Source organism: Pyrus communis, chromosome 6, assembly GCF_963583255.1.
Source record: "Pyrus communis chromosome 6, drPyrComm1.1, whole genome shotgun sequence".
In the NCBI taxonomy this organism is placed as follows: domain Eukaryota; kingdom Viridiplantae; phylum Streptophyta; class Magnoliopsida; order Rosales; family Rosaceae; genus Pyrus; species Pyrus communis.
Genome location: NC_084808.1, coordinates 20,181,512 through 20,205,472, shown reverse-complemented (window position 1 = coordinate 20,205,472; position 23,961 = coordinate 20,181,512). Strand labels below are relative to the sequence as shown.

Below are 23,961 nucleotides of genomic sequence, written 5' to 3'. Positions count from 1 at the left end.
CACATCAATACCAAACCAACCCGTAATCTTCCTCCTGAATATAAAACATACAGTGTACCTTCCAGAGCATGGAAGTTCCATGTCAATACAAGTCATCCAGTTGATCATTTTTAAAGAGGAACCATCCAATTCCATCCCCTTGTTGAAAAGTACGCACTAGGTTACATTTGGTCCAACTTATACATCGGGTTCCACCATTACAGAGTTTATTAGGACTTCAAAAATATTATTCAGACCAACAACTTCCAAGCTAAAAAGCAGCAGCCCACTACCTAAAGTTCTGTCTCCATTATTCACATCCTAAAATTATTAATCTGATAAAATTTGCTCCTCCCTCCCTCTTTGATATTTTCACAAATCAAAACCTTTATTTATTTATTTATTTATTTTTATTGTTTCTTTGATCCCAACTCCCCAAGTGTTCATCAAGCAAAAGAAAACATGGGAATCACCAAGATCAGCCAGAAGTTTGTGACTCAGGTGACGCCACAGAGGATGTTCAACGCCTTGATCTTGGACTCCCACAACCTCTGCCCCAAGCTCATGTTCTCATCAATTAAAAGTATTGAATTCCTTAGTGGTTCAGGAGAAGTTGGAACCATCAAACAGATCAACTTCACTGAAGGTAAATTGTTAAGCACATAAAAAGTCAAATTAGCTAAAATTAATGATCACAATCAAATCTCAATTGTCTAATTTTTGTGTTGGTTTTGTTGGGGATGTGCAGCTAGTCCTATGAAATATGTTAAGCACAGGATTGATGCTTTGGACAAGGAGGCCCTCAGCTGCAGCTACACCTTCATCGAAAGCGACGCGTCGGATCACTTGATGGACAAGCTTGAATACATAACTTATGATGTCAAGTTTGAGGGGTATGGAAGAGGAGGATGCATCTGTCATTTGACCAGCACATACAAAGCCAAAGACGATATTCAGATCAAAGAAGAAGACATTGAGCTTGGCAAGGATAGAGCTATTGGGATGTATGAAGTTTTGGAAGCCTACCTCATGGCACACCCTCGCGCCTACATCTGAAATTTTTCAATAAAAATTTTATCGATTTTTGGGAATTCTGCTGTGGACAATATATCTAAAATATTGTTCATGTTGTTTTTCTTTTTTCCCAGAAGTGCTTTTCCAGTTCTTCTTTCCTAGACTTTCTTCTTGTTGTACAAGATTGTGATTAAGATAAATATTTAATTTTGATTCTAAATCAGGGGCTGGGCTGTGTACAAGTAGTTAATCCATTTTTCTTTTTTCTTTGTTTTTTATCAAGATAGTTCAACCAAAATATCTCAGCAGCATCCATCCTAAGCAAAGTGGAGAGGCAAATCTCAGATGATAAACAGATTGGAATTCTAACCTGAAATTCTTAATTGGACTCTGTCAGTTATTTTATTTTAGTAAATTACTTGTTTTGATTTACTGGAGAGGAAAGGATTTAAAACACTTGAAAATAAGGAAATAGTTGCAGAAACACCATAAATTTGCAGCTGATTTAAGAACATGGTTATATATACCTCTGTTACTATATTTCTCTTTTTTGGATGAGATACAAAGCTAATTCCCATAAAGAAAATAATGACATGAGGCCTAGAAACACGTAGTAAATTGTCATCCAAAAAGGACCTAATACAATTAGGAGGGTCATGAAACACAGTAATTAAGCCCCAACTCAAGGCTATTTCCTAGATTAACAAGGTGGTTCACTACCATATCACGCTCTCTGTAAATATGTTATGTACTGCAGGTCTATCTAGGTAACCCTTAGACAATGGAAAAGAGAGAGAAATTGGGTTAACAGAGCCCATTAAAGATGCTTGAACTTTGTTCCAACAGAAATTTACAATGCGGAGAAAACTTGGACCTCATAAGGATCCAAAGGATGCTACAGTTACTGAGAGATTTTGTAAGCGCCGCCCATATGTTTAAAAGCATGTACTTCTGAGTTGAATCTTTAAAGTTTGAAACCGAAGTCTACATAGCGACCAATATACTTTGAAACTTTGACAGGCATTCAAAGACTGCAGCTACAACCCTACCCTACAACCTAATTTTTCATGTTTTCCACATTGATTTCACCAACCTAGCTACATACACACGCATCTCAAACTTAAGCTCTATATGTGCATGATGCCAATGGTTTCCAACTACAGCTGCTATTACAACTAATCTACAAATTATGGGTGTGACAAGTATAACACAGGAGTTCCTCTGCCCAATCGCCCCGGCGCGCATGTTCAAGGCTTTGATCATAGACTCAAAAAATCTGATACCAAAGCTGTTGCCTCAGTTCATCGCAAGCGTCGATGTAAAACAGGGAGATGGAGGAGCAGGAAGCATTGAACAGGTCAATTTCACAGAAGGTTTGCAATCTGACATACAATTCACAAACAGATAAACTTTTGTTTTAGCAGTTCTGCAACGTTTCTTATATGTCTTCCCTTAGTGAATATTTCGTTTGGTTTACGATGTAGGTAGCCATTTCAGATACGTGAAGCACCGGATTGATGAACTTGACATAGAGAATTTTGTGTGCAAGTACACTATGATTGAAGGGGATGCATTAGGTGAGAAGCTTGAGTCTATTGCTTATGAGGTGAAGTTTGAGGCAGCTAGTGATGGGAGCTCAATCTGCAAGATGACAAGTAAATACAACACCATTGGGGAGTTTGAGGTCAAAGAAGAGGAAATCATAGCAGGCAAGAACAGTGCTATCGGGATATACAAAGTTGTGGAAGCCTACCTCTTGGAGAACCCAAATGTTTATTCTTGAGGTCATGGAGTCTTCGTAGTCGATTGATCCTCCTATATTTATGCAATTAATTACGAATTATTTAATAATTCTATATATACGTGGGAACAAACCATAAATAGTATTGCTGCAATTTCATTGTTTAGGATTCTTGTGAACCCTTCAACAAGGGTTGACATCATGCATGGTTAATAAAACAAGAATAATGTTTGGATTTACTTAACGTATTGTAAGAGATCGAAGGATCTGCTGGTCTTCCCCAATTACCAAATTAACATTCAGATACTTTGGATATGTTCCAAATATAGGTGGATTTCTTGAGTATTTGTGCCCATATCTTTCATCTTGGCAGATTTGGGCTTAGCTAAGTTGGCTAGAGCAGTGCGCTCTTTCTCTTTACCCAAGTTTGAATCTCCCCTCCCATTGTTTAGGTTAATTTAGTGTAGGGCCATAAAAATATGAATTCATGGTGCCAGTAACTCACATAATCTGTTTTAGTACAAAACTGTAATCCAGTTTTTGGTCACTAATGGGAAATCATCAGCTAAAAATTGCATTAAGCAAAAGCATAGCCACCACACCAGCCTGTATATTCCTTAGGTTTGACGTCACAAAAGCTAGTCAATTTTCTTCAATCTTTGGGGAAATGGACTTTGTTTTCAACACATTACTGCATGCAATCTCAAAAACGTTGTCAACGACGCAATGGAAAGCTAGTCAATATTGTTAACAAACTTTAGCCAGCCAGCGTGCCTTTATATTCCTTCTGATCCCCCAATATTTCCAGCTGCTTCAATCTTTTTGTTCAATCAGAAAGATCTCAAAGAACACATGCAGTGTTTGGCTGAGTCTGTTTTGACCCTTTTGGGATATAAAGTTACACTAGCAATCATGGAGTCTGTGTACAGAAACGAAATTATCTTCAGCTTTAGGATTTGGGTTAAGCAGCTTAAGCTGCTTCTTGAGATTCTTATTGTTTGCACGCTTAAGTTGGTCCTTTAGAACATAAAAGATGGCCTCAAATACGTAACCCAAATATCTGCACAAAGTAGCAATTAAGTGGATTCTCGCTCAAATGGTTAAGAGTTCAACCTGGCACCCGACATATCGCGTCTGCTTCCCTCCCCCAACGTCGCTCGTAGGAAAAAGAAAGAAATGTACTTAAGGATGAGCTAGGACCACCAAGAAACGTTTAAAACAACAATACCATTTCCTTTTTGCTTTGTTTTGTTTTGTTTTGTTTTTCACACAGCTGAGAGAGGCCTAAATCTACCATGCTCGTCCAAGAATAAACAGTAATCGACTTTACATGCCAAACCCTAAAAGTCCCACGTCCACACTTCATGAGATCACAGCCTCATAATAACACACAATTAGCCGACAACCAGCTTTTTGGTCAAAATGCAGTCCTAAGAAAACTAGGGTTTTTTCACATTAATCTAACAGCAATCATTTAAGAAATAATAATACATCTGTTATATGATTCCCAACCGACACTTGGTTGGTGTTGGATGGTTGAAACTGGCCACTATATATCATATGTCACTTCCAGCCCCAATACACAATACAATTGCACTCTTTTTTTCTAAAAGAATTTAGTTAGATACCAAGGAGCACCAAGTAATCTAAATAGCAGAAAGCCGTACGTCTTGAGGAAAGTCGACTGGATGTACTAGAAAACTTACAAATGCAAAACTCGTTCCAATTTCCAACAGAAATATCAGCCATGAGTGAAAACTATGTGTTCTTTGGTATCTTTCTCACAATGACCAAAGTCAAACAACTTTCAAAACTGGTAGGTCTAGGTGCCATGCCGCCTAAGATTCTTATCAATCCTAAGAAACATAAAAAGAACTAGGGTATGGTACTAAAACACTTGCATGTGGTATTACTACTCCAAGAGTTATAATATAGGTGGGTGACGGTTTGATGATGAAGCGAATAGTGTTAATAACCAATTTGCATGTTATAATGTATAAATGAATTGATTATACTACGTGACAATATTTAAATGAATTGGTTATACTACGTGACAGTGTTTAGCCAGAATAGAAGATAGTTACACTCATTCCAGATGACACTCAATTAGGTAGCATAAAAAATGTTAGTGTATGCTACTAAACACAATTGCATGTATAATCAACAGACGTGTTGTTATACTGATTGATTCTTTTTATAATGATAGAAGTCATATGACCTCAAGTTTTTATTAATCCTGAGAAGAATGAAAAACTTATACTGAAACACAATCATGCAATATTCCGTATGCGATTGAAACACAATCATGCAATATTTGTTGCCCATGGTTTAGATCTCTCTCCCGAGAAGAATGAAAATCTTATATTTCCTTTAACTAGAATATACTATAAGATGGTTAAGCTCATCGAAAACTAGGCTGACACTGGTATTACACCCTTTAAAACGATTGGCCTGTGAAAGAATCTGCAACTCTCCAATCTCCATCAAACTTTGCGACTAAAATGAAAGGAGGTTTATGCTTTCCAACCCTAATTTTTTTGTCATTTGCATGTGTGTGAACGTCGATCTTTGCTTGTGCCAAAAGGATTCCATAAGATTAGTGGAACTCCAATTCAATGCTCAAAAGCTATGACTTGATGAAAATGTAAACAAGATCATCCGATCATCTTCCTTTCAATTTTTTTTCTCCATGGACGGTTTTGGATATCCTAATAACATTCAAAAGACAGACGTCCCTCAATCGCACACAGCCATCCATTCCATCACACACAAAAGGAAAATTCTCTTTGGCTCAGCATTCCGTCGTCCATACAAACCCCAGCCCTTTCTTCCATCCTTTTAACACATTTGAAAATGAAGTTTGCAGGCTAAATTAATCAATTCGAAAAAGGAGATTCCTTGCATGTCCCACATATTTGCTTTCTATTATTCCTTACCCTTTTTTCTCGATGTGCACAAATAAAATGCCACCTATTAATTCATTCTTCATTCATCCTCTACCTCTCTCCCTCCCTCCACCCTCTTCATTGCATCTCATGGAGGTATGCCCCTAAACTAATTGCAATCACATGCTTCCAGATTACACATATTAGTCCATGCTTACGTTAATTTTTTCATTTGTCAAATGCAGAAACCTCGAGTGACGGAGATTCATGTCCGGATGGATTGTAACGGATGTGTGCAGAAGATAAAGAAAGCGCTACATGGCATCAATGGTGAGAAATTAAGAGTTCCATGTTTTTTTGTTTTTGGTTGTTGGTATGTTTCTTACACTAAGAACGCAGCTTTTATTAGCTTCTAGTTTTTCAGTGAAGAATCATTTTTCTTTTTCTGCAGGTATATATGAGCTTTACATTGACTTCCCACAACAAAAGTTGACAATAATTGGGTGGGCGGATCCGGAGAAGATAGTAAAAGCTATTAAGAAGACGAGGAAGATTGCCACCATATGTTCCCACACAGAACAACAAACAGACCCTGCTGCTCAGCCGCCAGAACAAGCACCAGAGAATGGTGCGCCAGCTCCTGAGGTGGCAAATCCTCCTCCGGCAGAAGCACCACCACCGGCTGATGCAGCTCCACCAGCTGAAGCTGCCTCGCTAGCAGAGCCACCGAGAGAATCACCACCGCCTCAACAGCCAGCACCGGAGCCAGCAACGCCAACACCTGTAGCTGCTGAGACTAACCCCGGGCAACAAATACACCACCAGAGACCAAGAGACGTTGGAGAAGTTCATACAATTGACCACCACGGTCACCACCCACCGGGACAATCACCACCGCCTCAACAGCCAGCGCCAGAGCCAGCAGCACCAACACCTGTAGCTACTGAGACTAACCCTGGGCAACAAATACACCACCAGAGACCAAGAGACGTTGGAGAAGTTCATACCATATACCACCACGGTCACCACCCACCTGATTATGGCTACAGATATGCCTACTCTCAAGGCTACAATGGCTACTGGAACGGATACCATAACAGCCAAGGACCTCCAACGGAGACTGCCCCTATCCCCACCCCAATGGGCCCTTCCCCGATGACCCCCGCCGCAATGGGCCCTCCTCCGATGAGCCCCAGCACAATGAGTCACACCCCAGCTCCACCTATGTATGTAACACACAGCTACAACACATACAGGCCATCACCTTATGTTACAGAATATCAATACATCCAGCCGCCCCCACAACCCACACATTTGAGCAGGACGAACCATTACAACGAGGAGCAGCACTATGTCAACGGGAACGGCAACGGAAACATCACATCAATTTTTAGCGACGAAAATCCGAATGCGTGCACTGTAATGTAGAGAGAGAGAGAGACACACACACACACACAACGGTGCAAAAGGAGGGCTACTGTTTATCCCCAAAAGAATCACGGCAAGAAAGTTAATGGAGAATATATTAGCAGGAAAATATATTTTTCTAATAACCATGTGATGTTACGGGAAGAAAGAATGAGATTCCAAGCTTGTAGGTGAAGAAAGAATTGATCTTAAATCCCTCTCCAACAGGGCTATAATACATATTGCCTGCAACCTGGAGTTTCCAAAACCGTGTTTCGCCTAAAATTTTATCTGAAAAACCATTGTTTCCGGTCTCTCCTCACAAAATCTACAACACTGACATTGTCCAAGATCAAACTTCTGCCCTAGAGAGGAGGGTCCTGGTTTAATATTCATCGGAGAATTCATACTTGAGATTTATATGCATAAAAATTAGCGTCAAGATAAATAGTATGCGGTAACACAATTTATAAAAAAATCGCTTGTGCTTTTTGCAAGTCGCAGAAAATATACAGTGATACACTTGTGTTCATGCTATTGCAGAGAAAATGTAGGAAGAAAAAGAAAAATAAACCATATGCCATGAAATCCAATAACAAAACCGTGTTACATGTCATCATATATTCAATATCAACTAAAATGTTTCAAATCCTTAAGAAAAACTAAGCATGGACCTGCTGGACATAATAGACACCACATTAAAAAGAATAAATCTACTCCACAATGTAGCAGAAACCACATGATGAGACTTCATTGACCTGATTGTGGTGGTGATTAAATTTAAGCAATGTAGTGTAATAATCAATCAAACAGTAGACAAATAGTGTAGGTACACTAAGTCATCTCCATACAAACACTTTTTTTCTACAAAGAATGAAAGCATCATAACAAGTAAAACAGAAGACAAAAGAATGAATGTATAACGGTAAAGTTTTGAATACCTCCTATCACAAAATCCATCTACTAGTCCTCATCACTGCTTATCTCAGAATCATTGCCTTCTTCCCCATAGTGAATTTCGTTTACATCTTCATCCTCATCTTCGCTTTCATCCATTTCGTGCTTCTGCGATGAAATTTGAGTTTTTGTGTGGGTTGCCTTGTCAATCTATTCAAACAGAACAAAAACAATAATCAAAGATTAAAAAAAAAAGGAACTTTAACGAAAAGCTCCCGGTACTATTCACTTTAACGAAAAACCACATTTTTACACTAAAAAGTCAATTATGGTACTATTCACTTTACCCTTTAATTTGTCCTTATCGTTAAAACTCAAAGTTTTCAAACCCTTTTCATTAGTTTTCCTTAAAAAAAAAAAACCAAAAGACTTGGTCAACAAAATTACTGAATTCAAGTTAGAATGTGAGGTTTTATATACCTGTGCCATCGCAAGTTGCAAACGACCTGATAATTGTAATAAAGGCTGAATAGCTGCCCCTCTGGACTTGGTAACCTGCAAGGAGAACAACATCAATTAAACGCTTCATCCATATTATTACTTAAGATCAAGTCTAGTTTCTTTAAGAGGTATTGAGAGTTTTAGATTATGTCCCCATAAGGCAGATAATAAATCCAAAAACTATTATGCCCAGGTGGAATTTGTGGAAAGTCATTTTATTAGAGGTAACACTTTAAGACTTGAGGGTAGTCTAACCAAAGATTCATCTAGGCATTGGCTTTGCCTGTCAAGGGGTAGTGGGTAATGGTGTATCATATGTATAAGCCCAAAGCAGGCACCTAGCATCACTGTGGGGAATAGTAAGAAACTGCAAGTCAAACATGAAAGTAAGTCATAGGCTACCATATTCCTCAACAGGGAACATTTCAACGGAAGATCTTCGTCGACCACAAATTTTATAATGAAATTGTAAGTCGAGTCTTCCATATTGATTTTCAGAATTAGTGTTTAGAACTTATACACAGTGAAAGAGGACAGAAGGCTGAAATTTGCTTTAATATGCAACATGTCATCTCAAGCGCTCATTCTAACTAAAATGAAAGAAAGGAAAAAAATAAAAAAAAGGGAGCATGAAATAAGGGAGCAAATAGTGACTGGTAATAAACTAGTATAAATCGGTCACAAAATTTTACCTTCAACAAAGAGCTAAGCATCTGGGTTTCAGACTTTTGAGACATGATATCATGACTGTGATTTACCAATATGCTGTAAATCCAAGGAAGAACATTATTCCCGCTGCTAGACCTGTTAGAGATAATCAAAGATTAAAATTCAAGTCATACCTAACTTATACTGTAATGCTTTCTAAAACAGATAAAAAAAAATATTGAAGCAAACTATCACTATATCGCATAAATTGTCAATAACAGTCATAAAAACCAAATCGTGGACCAGGTTCAGATACACATTAGCGCATCAGATATTATGGAATTCAGAATTCTTCCATCCTTCAAAAAACATACACGGAAGAAAATACATATATTCTTGATACATGCATAAGTTAACTTAAAGCATTTAACGCACAAATTGTCTGTATAAAACCAAACTAACAATTCACTGTTCTAAAAAAATGCATAAAGAATAAATCTACACCTTCAAAATGACATATAACTCTACATGCATGCATGCATGTAATGAAAACCCAAAGAAGACCAAAACAGCAAGAACAAACCTTGTTTGCCACATGGCTACAAGGACTCCCAATAATTTGCATGCGTCACCAGGTTCTAATGACAGCACAGCTGCCCTCATCTGGCAGACCATATGTATTTAGATCAGGACAAAATAAAGGGAGGGAGAAATCAGGAAGTGCACATAATAATATAAAAATACAACATCAAGCCAATATTCACACATAAGTAAATACTAAACAAACCAACCTTCTTCTGTGGCATATTAGTCTGAAGATCAATACTCTTAAATGTTGCAGAATTGAGTGTAGAGTTGAATGTATGGTCATCTACTTTACTAATTATCCCTAATGATCTCAGTCTGTCCTCCATGCAAATTGCCGCAGTGTCAGCTTCAAGTTCTGCCATGCCATCTGCGCATACCAACATAACATATGAAACAGGTAAAACCACCATCAGGATATCTTCTGCGCTACTTCCAATAGGAAAGTAAATAAACATATGACGACCAAAGGTCAAATAACATTTAGTAAGCCGCGTTGACGCTCAAAATAGAGTATTGTATGGTGGAAACAGATATTGCAGCCATCACTACATAAGCCTTGGTAGCTATATAAGATTACTTTTAATACATACAGAAAAGTTTCAAATGCATTCATGAGTGACTATAACACCCACCTTTGCTCTTCACAAGGCCAGTGTGACCCCTACTGTCATCCAAATCAACCATTTCTTCATCTTGGTCAAAACTCAATTTATCGTGTCTTTTCTTTTTCCCATGTGAATCAAAAATCCTTGGCATTGGATGCAAGGCTTCTTCTGCATTTGCACGATCTAATGCAATAACTGTTGGATCATTGCACAAATAGTCAGCTGACCGCCAAAAATCAAGAATCAGAATAAAATGTAGGGGTTATCAGCAGCAACAAATCCTAGCAGGCATACAAAATTTATAAACGAACAATAATGCTAATGCAAGGTGCGCCATCTAAAGAAGAAAAATAAAATATGGTTTTGATTCCTCTCAGCAGGGTCCCTAATGTATCAGTCAGTATCTCATACTATATATCCCAGGGAATCAACAAGAAATGAGACTAAATGTGGTTAAGAGGGAAAACTTGTTGTGAGAAAGTCTTACCTCTATTTTGTACATTTTGTCCTTTCTTAGATTTGACAAGGGACTGACTCATTGGTAGAAGAACCCCATCATGGGAACTACTCAACTTTATGTCTGTTCCAGAATGCACCAAAATTTTCTGGAATGATGGTTTCACTGGCGACCCATAAGCGACAAATAACTGACCAGAAGCAGCTTTCGCAATTCCTTGAAAAACCGCAGCAAATATTGTGGGTAATGCGCCCTTGTATGTTGTAGACAAAATGTCATCAGAAGATAGTGAAATTTTTGTAGGCTTCGCATTCCGTATTTCTTCAGTATTCTGTCCAAACCAAAAGTAACAAATGCCAACTTCTGAAATTGCTAAAACATATAGACCTACATCACTAACTTCCCCACTGTCTATGCACCTGCTATCTACGAAGACAGCAGGGTGCTCCATTTTAAGGACAGCACTTGCAGACTGCTTTTTTCCACCAGCTATACTCCACACTGAAATATACCTTTCACCAACTGCAGATGAGAGGATATACTTCCCATCTTCACTGAAGATCAGACAGCGAACAGCACCCTAATGAATGGTTGAGAAAATATTATTAAATTAAAAAAGAACGGCTGAAGAAAACGCTACAATATAAAACGAAGGTTAGCCCTCCTGATAGCTGGAACATTTTGGACACAAACGATAAAATAAAACATTTTTCCAGGTATCAAATATCTTAAGTTCAAAGTCATACAAATGCAACCCCTACACATGTTGATTTACACATGTTGGCCTCCCTAATGGTGGAAAGAGGCCTGCATGTGAGGAGGAAGTGTCAAACTATAGAAGGCATTGATTGGAGTCCAATCAAGGAAGGGGAAGCAATATGGCTGGAGAGGGATTTTGAAGAAGAGGAAATAAAAAAAGGTAGTGTTCGATTGTGGGGGTGATAAATCACCAGCTCCTGATGGTCTTACTGTGGAATTATTTCAGCAACATTGGGAGGTGGTAAAATCAGATACTGTGAGGGTTTTCAATGATTTTCATAGCAGTGGAATCATCAATTCAATCACAAATGAAACATACATCTGTCTCATACCAAAGAAAGCAATTTCAATTAGTGTTGCTGATTATAGGCCTATAAGGTTGACAACGAGTTTATACAAGATTTTGTCAGAAGTGTTAGCCTCTTGACTAAAGGAGGTAATTAGTGGCACAATCTCACAGGCTCAAGGAGCTTTTGTGAAAGGAAGGCAGATTCTTGATACAATTTTAGTGGCCAATGAAGTGGTTGAGGAGACAAGGGTGAAAAAGAAGGAAGGTCTTGTGTTCAAATTTGATTTTGAAAAAGCTTATGATCACATTGATTGGGATTTCTTAGTTAATGTGTTGGAAAGAAAAGGGTTTGGTGATAGCTGGAGAAAATGGATATTGGGCTGGCTTGAAATCCACCAACTTTTCCATCATAATAAATGGCCGACCAAGGGGTAAGTTTGGAGCATCAAGAGGACTTAGACAAGGCGATTCTTTTTCGCCTTTATTGTTTAATATAGCAGTAGACATCATTAATAGATTACTGGGAAGAGCCATTGAGGGTGGATTGATTGAGGGGTTGCGTGTTGGTTATGAGGATGTGGAAGTTTCTCACTTGCAATTTGCCGATGACACAATCTTTTTTCTATCTGGCAGTCAGCAAGGTTGGACTATCTTTTATCAGTAATAAATTGTTTTTGTTCTATCTCTGGATTGAAGTTGAATAAGGGCAAATGCTCTTTAATGGGTATTAATGTAGATGAAGAAAATTTTGAGAGTTTGGCTGGTTTGTGGGGATTCAAAGTGGGCTCTTGGCCTGTCAAGTATTTGGGTCTTCCTTTAGGAGGTAATCCTAGACTAGAGCTATCTCCTTCTGGAACCCAATTGTGGAAAAAGTCGAAAAAAGAATGCTGAGCTGGAAGTGTGCCTTTCTTTCAAGAGGGGGAAGATTAACTTTAATTTAATAGGTGTTAGGAAGTTTACGAATTTATTTTCTATCTTCGTTCAAGATTCCTAAAGGAGAAATCACGAATCTGGAAAGCTTAATGCGGAAATTCTTATGGGCTGGTGTTGGTGAAGATAAGAAAGATCACCTCATTAAATGGGACACAGTTTCAAAAACCTAAAGAGGAAGGGGGTTTAGGTATTGGCAATCTATTGGTGAGAAACAAAGCTTTGTTAGCTAAATGGTTATGGCGTTTTCCAGTCGAAAGTGATTCCATCTGGCGTAAAGTGATTAGAAGCAAGTATGGTCTCAGTGACAATGGTTGAGATTCCAAGATAGTTCGGTTTGGAACAAGTAGAAGTCCTTGGAAGGATATTTCCCAAGGGTATAGTTCTTTTCTCTTTGTTCTTGGCAAAGGAGATTGAATTAGATTTTGGGAAGACATTTGGCTAGGCGAAAGAAATTTACAAGTCTCATTTCCTAGGTTGTTCAACTTATCCAAGTTTCATAGCAAGAGTATTTCTAGTGTGGCTAGTTTTGCTGAACTTTCTTTGAATTGGGACTTTGGGTTTCGAAGGAATTTGCGTGATGTAGAATTAGACGAATTGTCATCTTTCCTGACAAGTTCAGATCAGGTTTGCATTCACCCCTCAAGGGTTGATGCAAGAAATCGGATACTTGATTCTTCAGGAAGTTTCTCTGTTAAATCTTATTGCGATTATCTTCTCAAAAGCTGTGCTGATAGGGCTTTTCAGGCTTATGGCCTGGTTTGGAAATCTAAAGTTCCTAATAAAGTGAAGGTCTTTACTTGGTTAGTGGCTCATGGGAAAATTAACACTTGTGACATGCTCCACAAAGGGCAACCTAGCTCATGTCTACAACCTGATTGGTGCATTTTATGCAAGAAAAGTTCAGAGTATGTTGACCATCTGTTTCTTCACTATCCAGTGGCTTTAAATCTCTAGTTGAAGTTGTTTAAGGAGTTCGGTATCAGTTGGGTTTTACCCAGGCATTGTTATTCTCTTATGGTTGAGGAACATAAATTATCAGGAAAGGGGAAGAAAATCAAGGTCTTATGGGGATGTATAGTTTCAGCTATTTTTTGAGTCATTTGGATGGAAAGAAACAAGCAGATTTTTAAGAACAACGAAGGCAGTAGAAGGAAGGATATGTGGGATAATGTTCGGTTATGGTCATGGGCTTCAGTTACTACAGAATTTAGAGATGCGTCTATTTCAGAAATTTGGGGTAACTGGAATGCGGCTATTAGTTAGTTTTGTATTGTTTTTATAGTTTCTAAATGTATGGGTGATGGTGCTATTTATCTTGTTTTGTTTGTGTCTTTGTGGACTTCTCGTCCGCTTTTGTATTTTTATTGTTTCTTTGCAATAAAAATTTATTTCTTCATCAAAAAAAAAAAAAAAATGTTTCCTTACTAATCACATTCTAACAATGGTAAACCAACAAAGATCATTTGAAGATAAGCAGACTGTTAACATGTACACATGTTTAGGCACCCAAAGAGGCAAAAAGTGTAATAGAAAAAAGGAGAATATAATAAATTCATAAAACTCACAGGATGGCCAGAAAACTTCTGTATCTTTTTGTGGTTAGGCAAATTGAAAATCTTCACTTGTGCAGCCGCAGTTGCTAATATTTTCCCATCTGGTGCAGAGAAAAGGCCATCCACAATGTACTATCAGAAAAATACCAAATGGCACAATCTAACAATATGGTTTAATTTGGACGCACATGAAGCTGGTCCTTGACAAATATTGCAAAATTTTACTTTTTTTTAGCATTAACTACTATACACTTGGATGTTGGAACTACAATTTGCTTTAACATACAACAGACAGAATATGAGAGGTATTACATGCACTATAAATATCTGACCGAAACCTAATAACTAAGACCCTCTCCACCTATATATATATATATATATATATATATATTGAATGGCCAACTCTACACCTCCACAGGAACCGCAACTAGAACTAATTTCACCACCGGAATTCCTTTTCTCTATTTGTGACTTATGACAAATCAGCTCTTGGCCAGCATTAGTTACCAACTTGCCATGCATAACCATCATTAGTTATCATTTCTCAACTTAATTAGCTACTGAGACAACATAAAGGCATAGCTAATAATCCAGTCAAGACAGTTCTCAGTGATGGTTATCCAATTACATAAGCAACCCTGCTTTCACTTTCGCATCTCTCTTAAACTACAATCCTGGTAAAATCTTGGTTTATGGAAGAGAATGCTCATTGGCTTGGCATAAATATTGGCAGTCGATCATGAAATCTTGAATCCAGATGGTATTATTCGTAAAGTAATTTTAACTGAGCAGTATCAAACACAAACCTTAAGCAGAATAATGCACTAAGCAATAGTAACAGAAGATGTAGGGTGATGAATATATACATATGTAACATACCTGATGAAACAGACATCGAGGAGATTGCCTTAGTGGAAGCTTTGAACTTCCCTGACAGGTTTCCCGTCAAAGAGTCAATTTCACAAATCATACCATCAGCACCAGCAGTGTAAATACACGATGCATTTCTTGCAAATGATATGGAGCTAACACCACTGCAACAACAGAACATGCAAGAGAAAGATTAATTAGGCGGCCCGAGAAGTCAAAAACATACATGAACACAAGGCATTTATATACATTAACATAATATGTAGACAAATAATAAAGTATAAGCGGGGAGCTAACCCAGCATGGCAATCGTTAACTCTCCACTTCAAATGCCCAGCAGCCACATCAAGCGCCAAAACATCGCCGCCACCGGTTCCTAAAACCAAAAATGAGGAACCAAGCTTCCTCTTCTTCTGCAACAATGGACGGCATTGCACAAAAATAAAATTAATTTCACAAAAAAAGTTTACTACAGCTTACTTGTTAATCTAAAACGAAAGCAAATTCACAACCTTTCGTTCAGAAGAGAACCATTTCATGCAAGTGTAATCAACTGAGAGGTGCCCTCTTTCTCGTTTAGCACATATGCTTGTATCTTCCGATGCTACAATGTCTGTAAACTCAGTCTGGACCTGCCCCTTCACAGTATCCCAAATCTAACGCATACCCAGAAACTGAAAATTAGGGTTTCATAAGAAATAGAGAAATAAATCAACCAAATTCCATAAAATTACAGAAGTACCTTGATTCGACCGTCGCCGGAGCTGATGGCGAACAAGTACAGAGACGGACTGAACGCCGTCAGGAGGTCTCTGATGTTTGACGAGGCCATGCCGGAAGTTGGGGATTGGTCGTAGAGGACAAGGATGAGCTGCGTACAGGTGCAGAGCTTAAACCATAAACCCTAGAACGAGGAGAAGAGGAGAGAAGAGGGTTAGGGCAGCTGAAGAGTGATGGCGGCAAAGGCTCTGCTTTTCGTTTAGGGCGTTATTCGTTGTCAATGTGGGCTGTTTTCAAATGTTGGGCTTTGTTTGTCTACCGGCCCATTTTTATTTTTTTCAATTTGGATCCAACGTTTACTTTTTTATTTTTTTATTTTCTTTTTTTCGGTCGAAAGATTGGATTTTATCCCGTAAAGTCTAATTGATAAGTTTACATCCTCAGCATAATATTAAAAATAAAATCGGGACCAATACAATCCCAAATAAAAAAACCTATTGCCGATTGCATGAAATATACTATAGCGTGCGCTGCTTTGTTGGTTTCTCGATGAGAAAACACAAACTCCACGTATCCCTTGCAACTTGCAGGGTGCCATATATCATGTAAAATACCTTCCAAAATCTATTTTATCTTTAAAACACAGGGAAAATAACTTTATGGAAGGGTGGAATTATTGCATAGTTCACAATGTCGATTCCCAATGATGATATGTTGATCAGCTATTGTGAGACAACGATTGTGTGTAAAAAAATTCTCTAAAATTACTTGACGTCCAAAATTGAGAGGTGATGTTTTTCAAACAATTAGAATAACACAACATACGTGTATTTTACTTTCCAAAATACAAACTAATGTGTGTCCAATTAGCATTCCCTAATTCACTCCTTAAAAAGAAGACAATATCATTTGTGTGTTTGAACTTGTGATTATTATGGCTTCGGACCAAATCATATTGCTAAAACATGTTACATTCTTAGTAAACCAATTTTGTTGGCAGGTACTAGATATTATGGTTATGACTTGTGACTTACGGCAGACAATCATAACTTACAACTTGTTTTTATTTTCTTTTCTTTTTTAAGAGTGAAAAGAGGCACAGACTTGGATAAAAAATTAAAAAAAAAGGGTATAGACAAATTTTCGTGACGTCTTCACGTGTTATGAATTCATGTGACATGAAAAGAGTGTGATAGTACAGCTTAAACCTCCAGATTTAGTGACTAAAATTCTAAGATTTTGGAAACATTTTGATCATAAAACATAAATAAGAGATCATACAAGAAAGAAGAAAAGTACAACAAGAGTTGACGCTTAGGAAATAATTAGATTTCAACTTAAAACTCTATTAAATGTTGAAAAGAGAACTTTCGCTATACTCAGATATAGTATATTCCACACGACAGTATTTTATCATCCATATTTTTTCTTGGAGAAGTATAACAAGGGTCAACACTTGGACATCGTTTCCCTCATTCCGACAATCGATCAAAACCCTAAACCACGAGCCTCATGAAATTCACTAACAAGGACATAACACACCCCATAGAGCTAGAGTTTGGCAAAACAGTCCCCACATGAAACTTATAGGGCATCCCTTTTGTCTTAACTTAAGCGACAAATACCCATTTTTTATAAAAACACATCAATATCAAACCAGTACTAACAATAACGGGATTTTCTTGAGCGTAGGACAGAGCATAGTAAAAACTCGCACACAAGGACACCACACGCACCCGCATTTTGGGTAAAAAAAGTATTAAAATTTAAACAGAAAAATACTAACAAAAAGCCGAGTTCCCTTACATCATCACTACCAAAAATTTGCTTACACATGAATGAAGAAATGAAGCTGTACAAATAATCTGCAGAATATAAAAGAACATGCGTGACTGCAAATCTACAGGATGAAAAAGAAGATGAAACAAGTAATCTGAACATGTGTCTTATTTAAAAGAATGTGGTCTAATTTTGAATGGCAATGGTAGAAAATCTTTGGTTCTTTCCCTCATTGTAGATTTTGGCCGAAAAGTATAACCGGAGTTCGGCGGAATTGGTATCATAAGACCGCGGCTTTTCCATTCACGGTGAGCAGCGAAATGTGGGCGGAGGAAGGATTTGAATACGAGGTATTGAGGTCGGAACATGGTTCTGGAAAGACAGACTCAGAAGAGCCGGAAACATACGAACAATCCCAAGTAGTGGGAGAAGCAGAATTTAATGATAAGGAGATGTTGGATAGAAAGAAAGAAGTGAATGGTGATTCTTCGATGCCAGTGAAGCGTCCGGCAATGGTGATGTTTGTGCCAACAACGTCTTGCAATGTGATGTGATCCAAAACAGGGAGAGCGTTAGGATCATATTTGTCATCAGGATGAGAACCAAACTGGCCAGAGGCACCAAATGCCATGTAGATGTTTTCTACTTCTACATCTGATATGATGATGTCTGTGATGTAACCGCCTCTACCCTTTGTTGTTCGGAACTGAATGCCGCTAAAGGAGTTGTGGAGGCGGACCTGCTCAACAAGTACGTTAGAAATGCCACCGGACATCTCACTACCAAAGGCAAGAGAAGAACCAGTAGCTGATTGTAAGGTGACATGCCGGATGTGTACATTTGTGGTCGGTCTTCCATAGGCAATACCGTACTCATCCCAACCACTCTTGAGGGCAATGGCATCATACCCCATGCCAATGATGCAATCTTCTATGCACACAGTATCAGAAGAATCTGAAAGCACAGAAAAAATTGTTTGAGTTTCGCCAAAAAGTTTCTTCCAATTCAGTTATTTCCAACAACGGAAAATTCAGGATGCACATAGAAAATATGTTTGTAAAAGTGGGGAGGGAGCTCAAATTTTATCCAACATTTCTACTTCCATTTTTCGGGATAAGAACAATACTTAAACGTAAATTCATAGCAGGAAGTCAAGAGATGTCACAAACCTGGGACTATTCCGACAGTATGAGGGGAGTCCGGAGGAGCAGATACAGATATGTTGAGAACATGTACATTACTGCATTGCATTCGATTATAAACATAACATTAATATCTTCTATAACCGAAAAACGAATAAAAATGAAAGAACAAGTGCGCAATCATCAGTGGCCTTAGCTCACAGACCTGCAATAGACTGGATGGATGTTGTAAGCGGGAGCATTTATAAATGTGAGGTTCGAAACCACCACGTATTTAGACATAACGAATTCCACAAGATGCGGGCGGCTGTAGTTCAGAGATTGGGAGCTAAACCAATCCCACCAAACCGATCCCTGGCCATTGATGGTTCCATTATCACCTATGCATTCACGAGCAAATGAGAATCAGGCCGCGCGGATAAAGAACATGTTAAAAGCAGCAAACGAAATGCAGAGAGATTCTTCATACCTGTTATGACCACATCATGTAACATATATCCATTTATCAAGCTACGATATCTCCTCCCGGGGAGTTCAATCCCTCGACCGTACGAGGGTAAAGGCTCAACAATTTCCCAATGGGACGGATCCTAAACAAGCAATACCACAAACATTTCAACAAAGCGAAAGACGAAAGCATCTCCAACTGATTTAAGCGTTCACCAGCATCTCATTGCAGTGTAAAGCAATACCTGAGATCCAAGAATGACAGCATCCTTTTCCAAAAACAGTGTGAGGTGGCTGGTGAGGTTGAAGCTTCCGGTAAGCCACCTCCCCGGCGGCACATAGAGCTGAGCACCGCCCTTATCGGCGAAAGACTTGAGATAGAAGATGGCATTCTGAAAGGCAAGAGTGTTCAATGTCTCGCCATCTCCAACAGCGCCAAATTCTAAGATGGACACACTGTGCGGCCTTGGCTCTAATGTCAGTTTATTATCACACGGTTTCTCATCGTCTTCTCCGTCAACTTTGACGGCATTACTCACGGCCAGCAGCAGGAGAAGCACCACCTGAAAACGGTGGAAATTTAGAAAAAGCCACTGGTTCTCAGAACACTTCAGAAAAAAATACAAATTCATTGGACAAACAAATAAATCAAATTAAATTCAAGTACAAATAACGAGAATTTGAACAATTCAGCAGCAATCATGGGATTTTTCGAGAACATTTGACAGGTTATGAGTTGATCAATGCAAGCTACAGAGTGAACTATAATTAAACTCAAAGGTAGATTCAAAAAAACAAAACAAAACCCAATTGAAAAACAAATCCAAACATCACACAGATCAACTGTTTTTTTACCAGACAAAAAAAAAACAAAAAACAAAAAACCCACCCAGAGAAATGAAAATTGAATCAGAAAAATCAAGACTTTGGATTCGAGATTGGCACAGAAACGCAGAGAGTAAAAACCCCAGAAAAAAAGAAACGTACTTACTAGCATCTTCATGAGTGAAAGCTCTCTCTCTCTGCAGCAGGAGAGAAAGCAGTAGAACTGCAGAGCAGAGAATGAAAAGGAACAAGAAGAAGAAGCAGAGCAACCAAAGAGCAAGGGCAGCCCTATAGAGGCATTAATTGTTGAACGACACAAAGCAAAAATACTTATATATGGTAAGGAAAACTAAAATTAAAATTAAAATCGGAAAATGGAAAATTAATACATGGTGAAAAATGGATTACAGAAAATGTAGCCACTGCAGAATGCCAGCTCTGGCATGCACATAATCAGAATAAAAAGGGAATAAACTAATCTCATTTATTGCCACTAATTGATATTTACCGTCCTTAATCAATTATGATTAGTAACGTCTCTCGCCGACAGAATGTTTGAAACGGCCCTCCATTTGTGACACTGTAATTTTCACAGAAAAAAAAAAAAAAAAACCATAAATTTCCTAGTAGTTAGGGCTATCATTTTAGTTAGAATAGTGATATCCACATTCCTATTTTTTATTCCTAACGCATCTTTTTAATTTTTGGTAATTGGATTGAATAAATTGAAGAATGTCAATAATAAAATATAAATAAGAATGTGTTATCAAATTTAAAATAGGTGTATAAATAACACTATCATTTAATTATAGTGTTTCGTGTTCAAACTCTTTTTCTTTTTCTAATATATATTAGTGTAAATTCTTGATGTAAAAAAAAAAAAAAAAAAAAAAAAAAAGCATTCTACCCTAAAGTGCGAAAAAAATTGGACTGCAACACACAAAGTATCATGCTTTAATAATTTAATATCCAAAATAACCATTCATAAAAAGTAAATCTAAAACATCTGATTTCGTCTAAAATGAAATTAAGCATTTGACTTAAAAGTACAGAATTGCGAAATTGAACTATTAGTGGCAAAAAATTACTATTTTCAATTGTAAAACGTTATAGAATCATATTTTTCGGACTATATTTTGTGAACCGTGGTAATTTATAGTTACATACTGTAATTGTGAACCGTCGTATCATGTGACTTATATATTAAATTTAAGTAAACAATTGCTATACAATTTAAGTAAATAATCGCTTTAGCATATCTAGTTTTGTAATAGCGTCCTTGTTTGCTTACATTTGTTGAAAAGTCATTAGTTCAAAGTCCAAAAATAAAATCGGCGGTGATAAAATTACCGGAGTTACACGAACATATTGCGCCAGGTAAGCGAATTTGGGATGGTGGTAGGGGAGGAATGGTGAGACGGCGGGTGAGAGAGGGAATAAAATAAGTGAAGGAGTGCATGGGGCATTGAGACCGCATGTGGGTTGACAGAGCAGAGAGGGGAGAGGGGGAGGGGGAGTGGGGCCCGCAAGTCAATCATGCAAAGGTGCTAGCCTGGCCTCAATTACTCGACTGGACACTCGACAGAACATAACACAAACACAAGGGGCCCAACTTCTGTGTGACACGTCATTTTATTAATTTAATTTTTTAATAGGGTGTGCATTTTGTTTTGCTTTGTTTTCGGAAAATATATTCCGTCACTCAGTACTACGGTTTAGTGGTATTCATCTTTACTTATAAGTGAGATTTTAGATTCAATTTTTTCCAAAATGTGAGTTTGAATCACATCATTGCTAATTTATTATGAGGCTAAGCTCATCTCCTTCTTTTTATTGTAGATGATATATTTTGTTAAAAAAAATATATTCTGAAAAAGTATGAAATTATATTATTATGTAGAAGGTGATGTGAAAATTACTGATTGGTTGGTTGCTTAAGGGATCTTCAATCTCCAGATGGCATAGAAATGGGCAAAAATTTCAAATGTTCATACTGATGAAGTTGTGGGTGTTCATACTTTATAATTGACGTTGGTTGTTAACTTACCGGCTAATACTGTCATCAAGGAAATAAACGTTGACAGTCTCTGAGTCTTTTTTTCACGATATATTTTAGTATATTTTAAAAAAAATTAGCTGTTAAATAATTGGAGGAGCATCATAGTATTTTCATTTTTTCACAATATAAACGATCAATTCTTTTATTTATACAACAAGATCATGGGACAGAATTTAAGATACACAATGAACTATTCATAATTTGGTATAGAACTCATTGTTTATGAGATTTAAATCTATATTCTCTTATTTACAAGTGAAAAAAAATACTAGTAGACTGTAAATCTTGTAAATATAACTAATTGTGTTCACGACCTACTTATGTCTAACTTAGTTATATAACGTTGTACATCCTCTTACTTACATAAGCTTGTTTAACTTGTGTCTAGCTAGCACGATCCAAAGACATGTTTGCACCAAGCGTATCCATCAAACAATGCCGTGTTTAGTCGCAGAATTATGATTAGAATATGTGATGGGATGAAGAAGTAAGGTTGAATAAATCGTTAACTAACTTCGGCTTTACTAAGATTAGAGTTTAGGTGTCTAGCTAAAAACCTATGTGCCTGTCGAAAATCGTATGAAGTTAAATTCTTTTTATATTGAATGGTTCAACTACTAATTGTACTGATTTCTTTTTTTATTTATGATAATACTCAAAACTAATCAAACTATGTAAGTAATCAAGTTGTAACAGTATTGATGTGATTAGTAGTGCGACACTAATCCCTGAAACTTTAACTTTTCTAAAATTTGTAAAAAATGGTTGGTCAAATGACTCAAATGTGTCCGATAAGGTACAAAATGTCAGAGAAGTTTCATTGGGAAGCATCTAATTAATGTAGAAGTTTGGTTATGATGATCATTCTTTTTCTCTTGTGCTCGGAGGATGCTCTTCCTTTTGCAAACCAGTAGCATTTGTAAGACATATTGTAATAAAGATCAAATTACTCCCAAGGGAGTGAGGTGGCCCTAATATTGTTCCTTCTTTAGGGTTTCGCTATATAACCCAGAGACCCCTTTTTAGCATTGCCTCTTTTGATCATCCAACTTTTTGACCTACAAGTTTTGATCTATTTTTTTCCCAAATCTCCCATCTCCAAACTGATAAATAAATAAATAAATAATAATCTAAAAAGCACGTGCACCAAAGATTTCCAACTTTCAGATTTCTCAGTCTTTGAGTTTTATATAAAGAAGAAGAAGAACATGCACCAATCTTGTAGCTTTACTAGATCGGCAAAAGGCATCCATATATTCTTCTTCGTCGCCGTAAAGTTGAGCTTAGGAAATGTCGATGTGGGGCAGTGAGAATATCTTCATGCATGCAGCCGCAGTTTTTTTAGGTTAAAGATTTGAAATGTATATATTGAACAAAGGTAAAGGAAGACTTTGAAATATAGTTCACAGTTGGCAACACAAAAAGGTTTTCAATGTTTATCTTCTTTCTTCTATTTTGATAAAATAGAAGATAAAATTGAACTCGAATCATTTAAAATTGAACCAAATTTATTACGACTATCAATTAAATTTTAATTTGAAATAAAGTACAAATTTAATTGGTGACACATTATTTGGTACTGTATCTAGAATTATTCTTTTACTATTGGGACCCTTTAGTATATAATTAAGGTGCTTTCTTTTTAGCACTCTTTTTAACTAAACGTATTTGTTGGCATTTTGAAACCCTCGCCGAACTCCACGCTCCATCTATAGGTCTAGATAGACACAAAAAAATTACTATAATAATTAACTAGCAAGCACCAAAAGAACGTACAAATATAAAAAGGCAGTGTTACCATCAATAAGATGACCTTGACGTATGCAATAAATTATATAATGCATCAATAATTCATAATTAATT

The 23,961-nt window shown here is 37.3% G+C and overlaps 5 protein-coding genes across 6 annotated transcripts; 3 read left to right on the top strand and 2 right to left on the bottom strand.

The window, feature by feature from the left end:
- Positions 1-197: 197 nt before the first annotated feature.
- On the top strand, positions 198-1,724 carry LOC137737857 (major allergen Pru ar 1-like). The gene is made up of 2 exons (XM_068477425.1): positions 198-625; positions 728-1,724. Exons 1-2 carry the CDS (start codon positions 442-444, stop codon positions 1,033-1,035), a joined length of 492 nt encoding a protein of 163 aa, XP_068333526.1. The 5' UTR covers positions 198-441; the 3' UTR covers positions 1,036-1,724.
- A 320-nt stretch (positions 1,725-2,044) lies between these two features.
- On the top strand, positions 2,045-2,973 carry LOC137737858 (major strawberry allergen Fra a 1.07-like). The gene is made up of 2 exons (XM_068477426.1): positions 2,045-2,366; positions 2,478-2,973. The coding sequence occupies exons 1-2, from the start codon at positions 2,183-2,185 to the stop codon at positions 2,774-2,776; spliced, it is 483 nt and encodes a 160-aa protein (XP_068333527.1). The 5' UTR covers positions 2,045-2,182; the 3' UTR covers positions 2,777-2,973.
- Positions 2,974-5,668: 2,695 nt separating this feature from the next.
- Positions 5,669-7,481, top strand: LOC137737132 (leucine-rich repeat extensin-like protein 3). Of its 2 annotated transcripts, XM_068476517.1 has the most exons (3): positions 5,669-5,775; positions 5,865-5,949; positions 6,071-7,478. In XM_068476517.1, exons 1-3 carry the CDS (start codon positions 5,683-5,685, stop codon positions 7,045-7,047), a joined length of 1,155 nt encoding a protein of 384 aa, XP_068332618.1. In that variant the 5' UTR covers positions 5,669-5,682; the 3' UTR covers positions 7,048-7,478. The 2 variants fall into 2 exon arrangements, with proteins under 2 accessions (XP_068332618.1, XP_068332619.1); XM_068476518.1 differs by lacking the exon at positions 5,669-5,775 and having other exon boundaries at positions 5,859-5,949; positions 6,071-7,481.
- Positions 7,482-7,595: 114 nt separating this feature from the next.
- Positions 7,596-16,079, bottom strand: LOC137737131 (uncharacterized). Its single transcript, XM_068476516.1, has 12 exons — positions 15,869-16,079; positions 15,639-15,782; positions 15,424-15,539; positions 15,136-15,290; positions 14,269-14,357; positions 10,753-11,302; positions 10,293-10,460; positions 9,864-10,027; positions 9,656-9,735; positions 9,117-9,228; positions 8,404-8,478; positions 7,596-8,133 (listed from the first exon to the last, which is right to left on the bottom strand). Exons 1-12 carry the CDS (start codon positions 15,956-15,958, stop codon positions 7,990-7,992), a joined length of 1,887 nt encoding a protein of 628 aa, XP_068332617.1. The 5' UTR covers positions 15,959-16,079; the 3' UTR covers positions 7,596-7,989.
- Positions 16,080-17,605: 1,526 nt separating this feature from the next.
- Positions 17,606-20,462, bottom strand: LOC137736690 (probable polygalacturonase). Its single transcript, XM_068475923.1, has 6 exons — positions 20,206-20,462; positions 19,460-19,777; positions 19,237-19,357; positions 18,973-19,147; positions 18,795-18,865; positions 17,606-18,579 (listed from the first exon to the last, which is right to left on the bottom strand). Exons 1-6 carry the CDS (start codon positions 20,215-20,217, stop codon positions 17,906-17,908), a joined length of 1,371 nt encoding a protein of 456 aa, XP_068332024.1. The 5' UTR covers positions 20,218-20,462; the 3' UTR covers positions 17,606-17,905.
- Between the last annotated feature and the right edge of the window lie 3,499 nt (positions 20,463-23,961).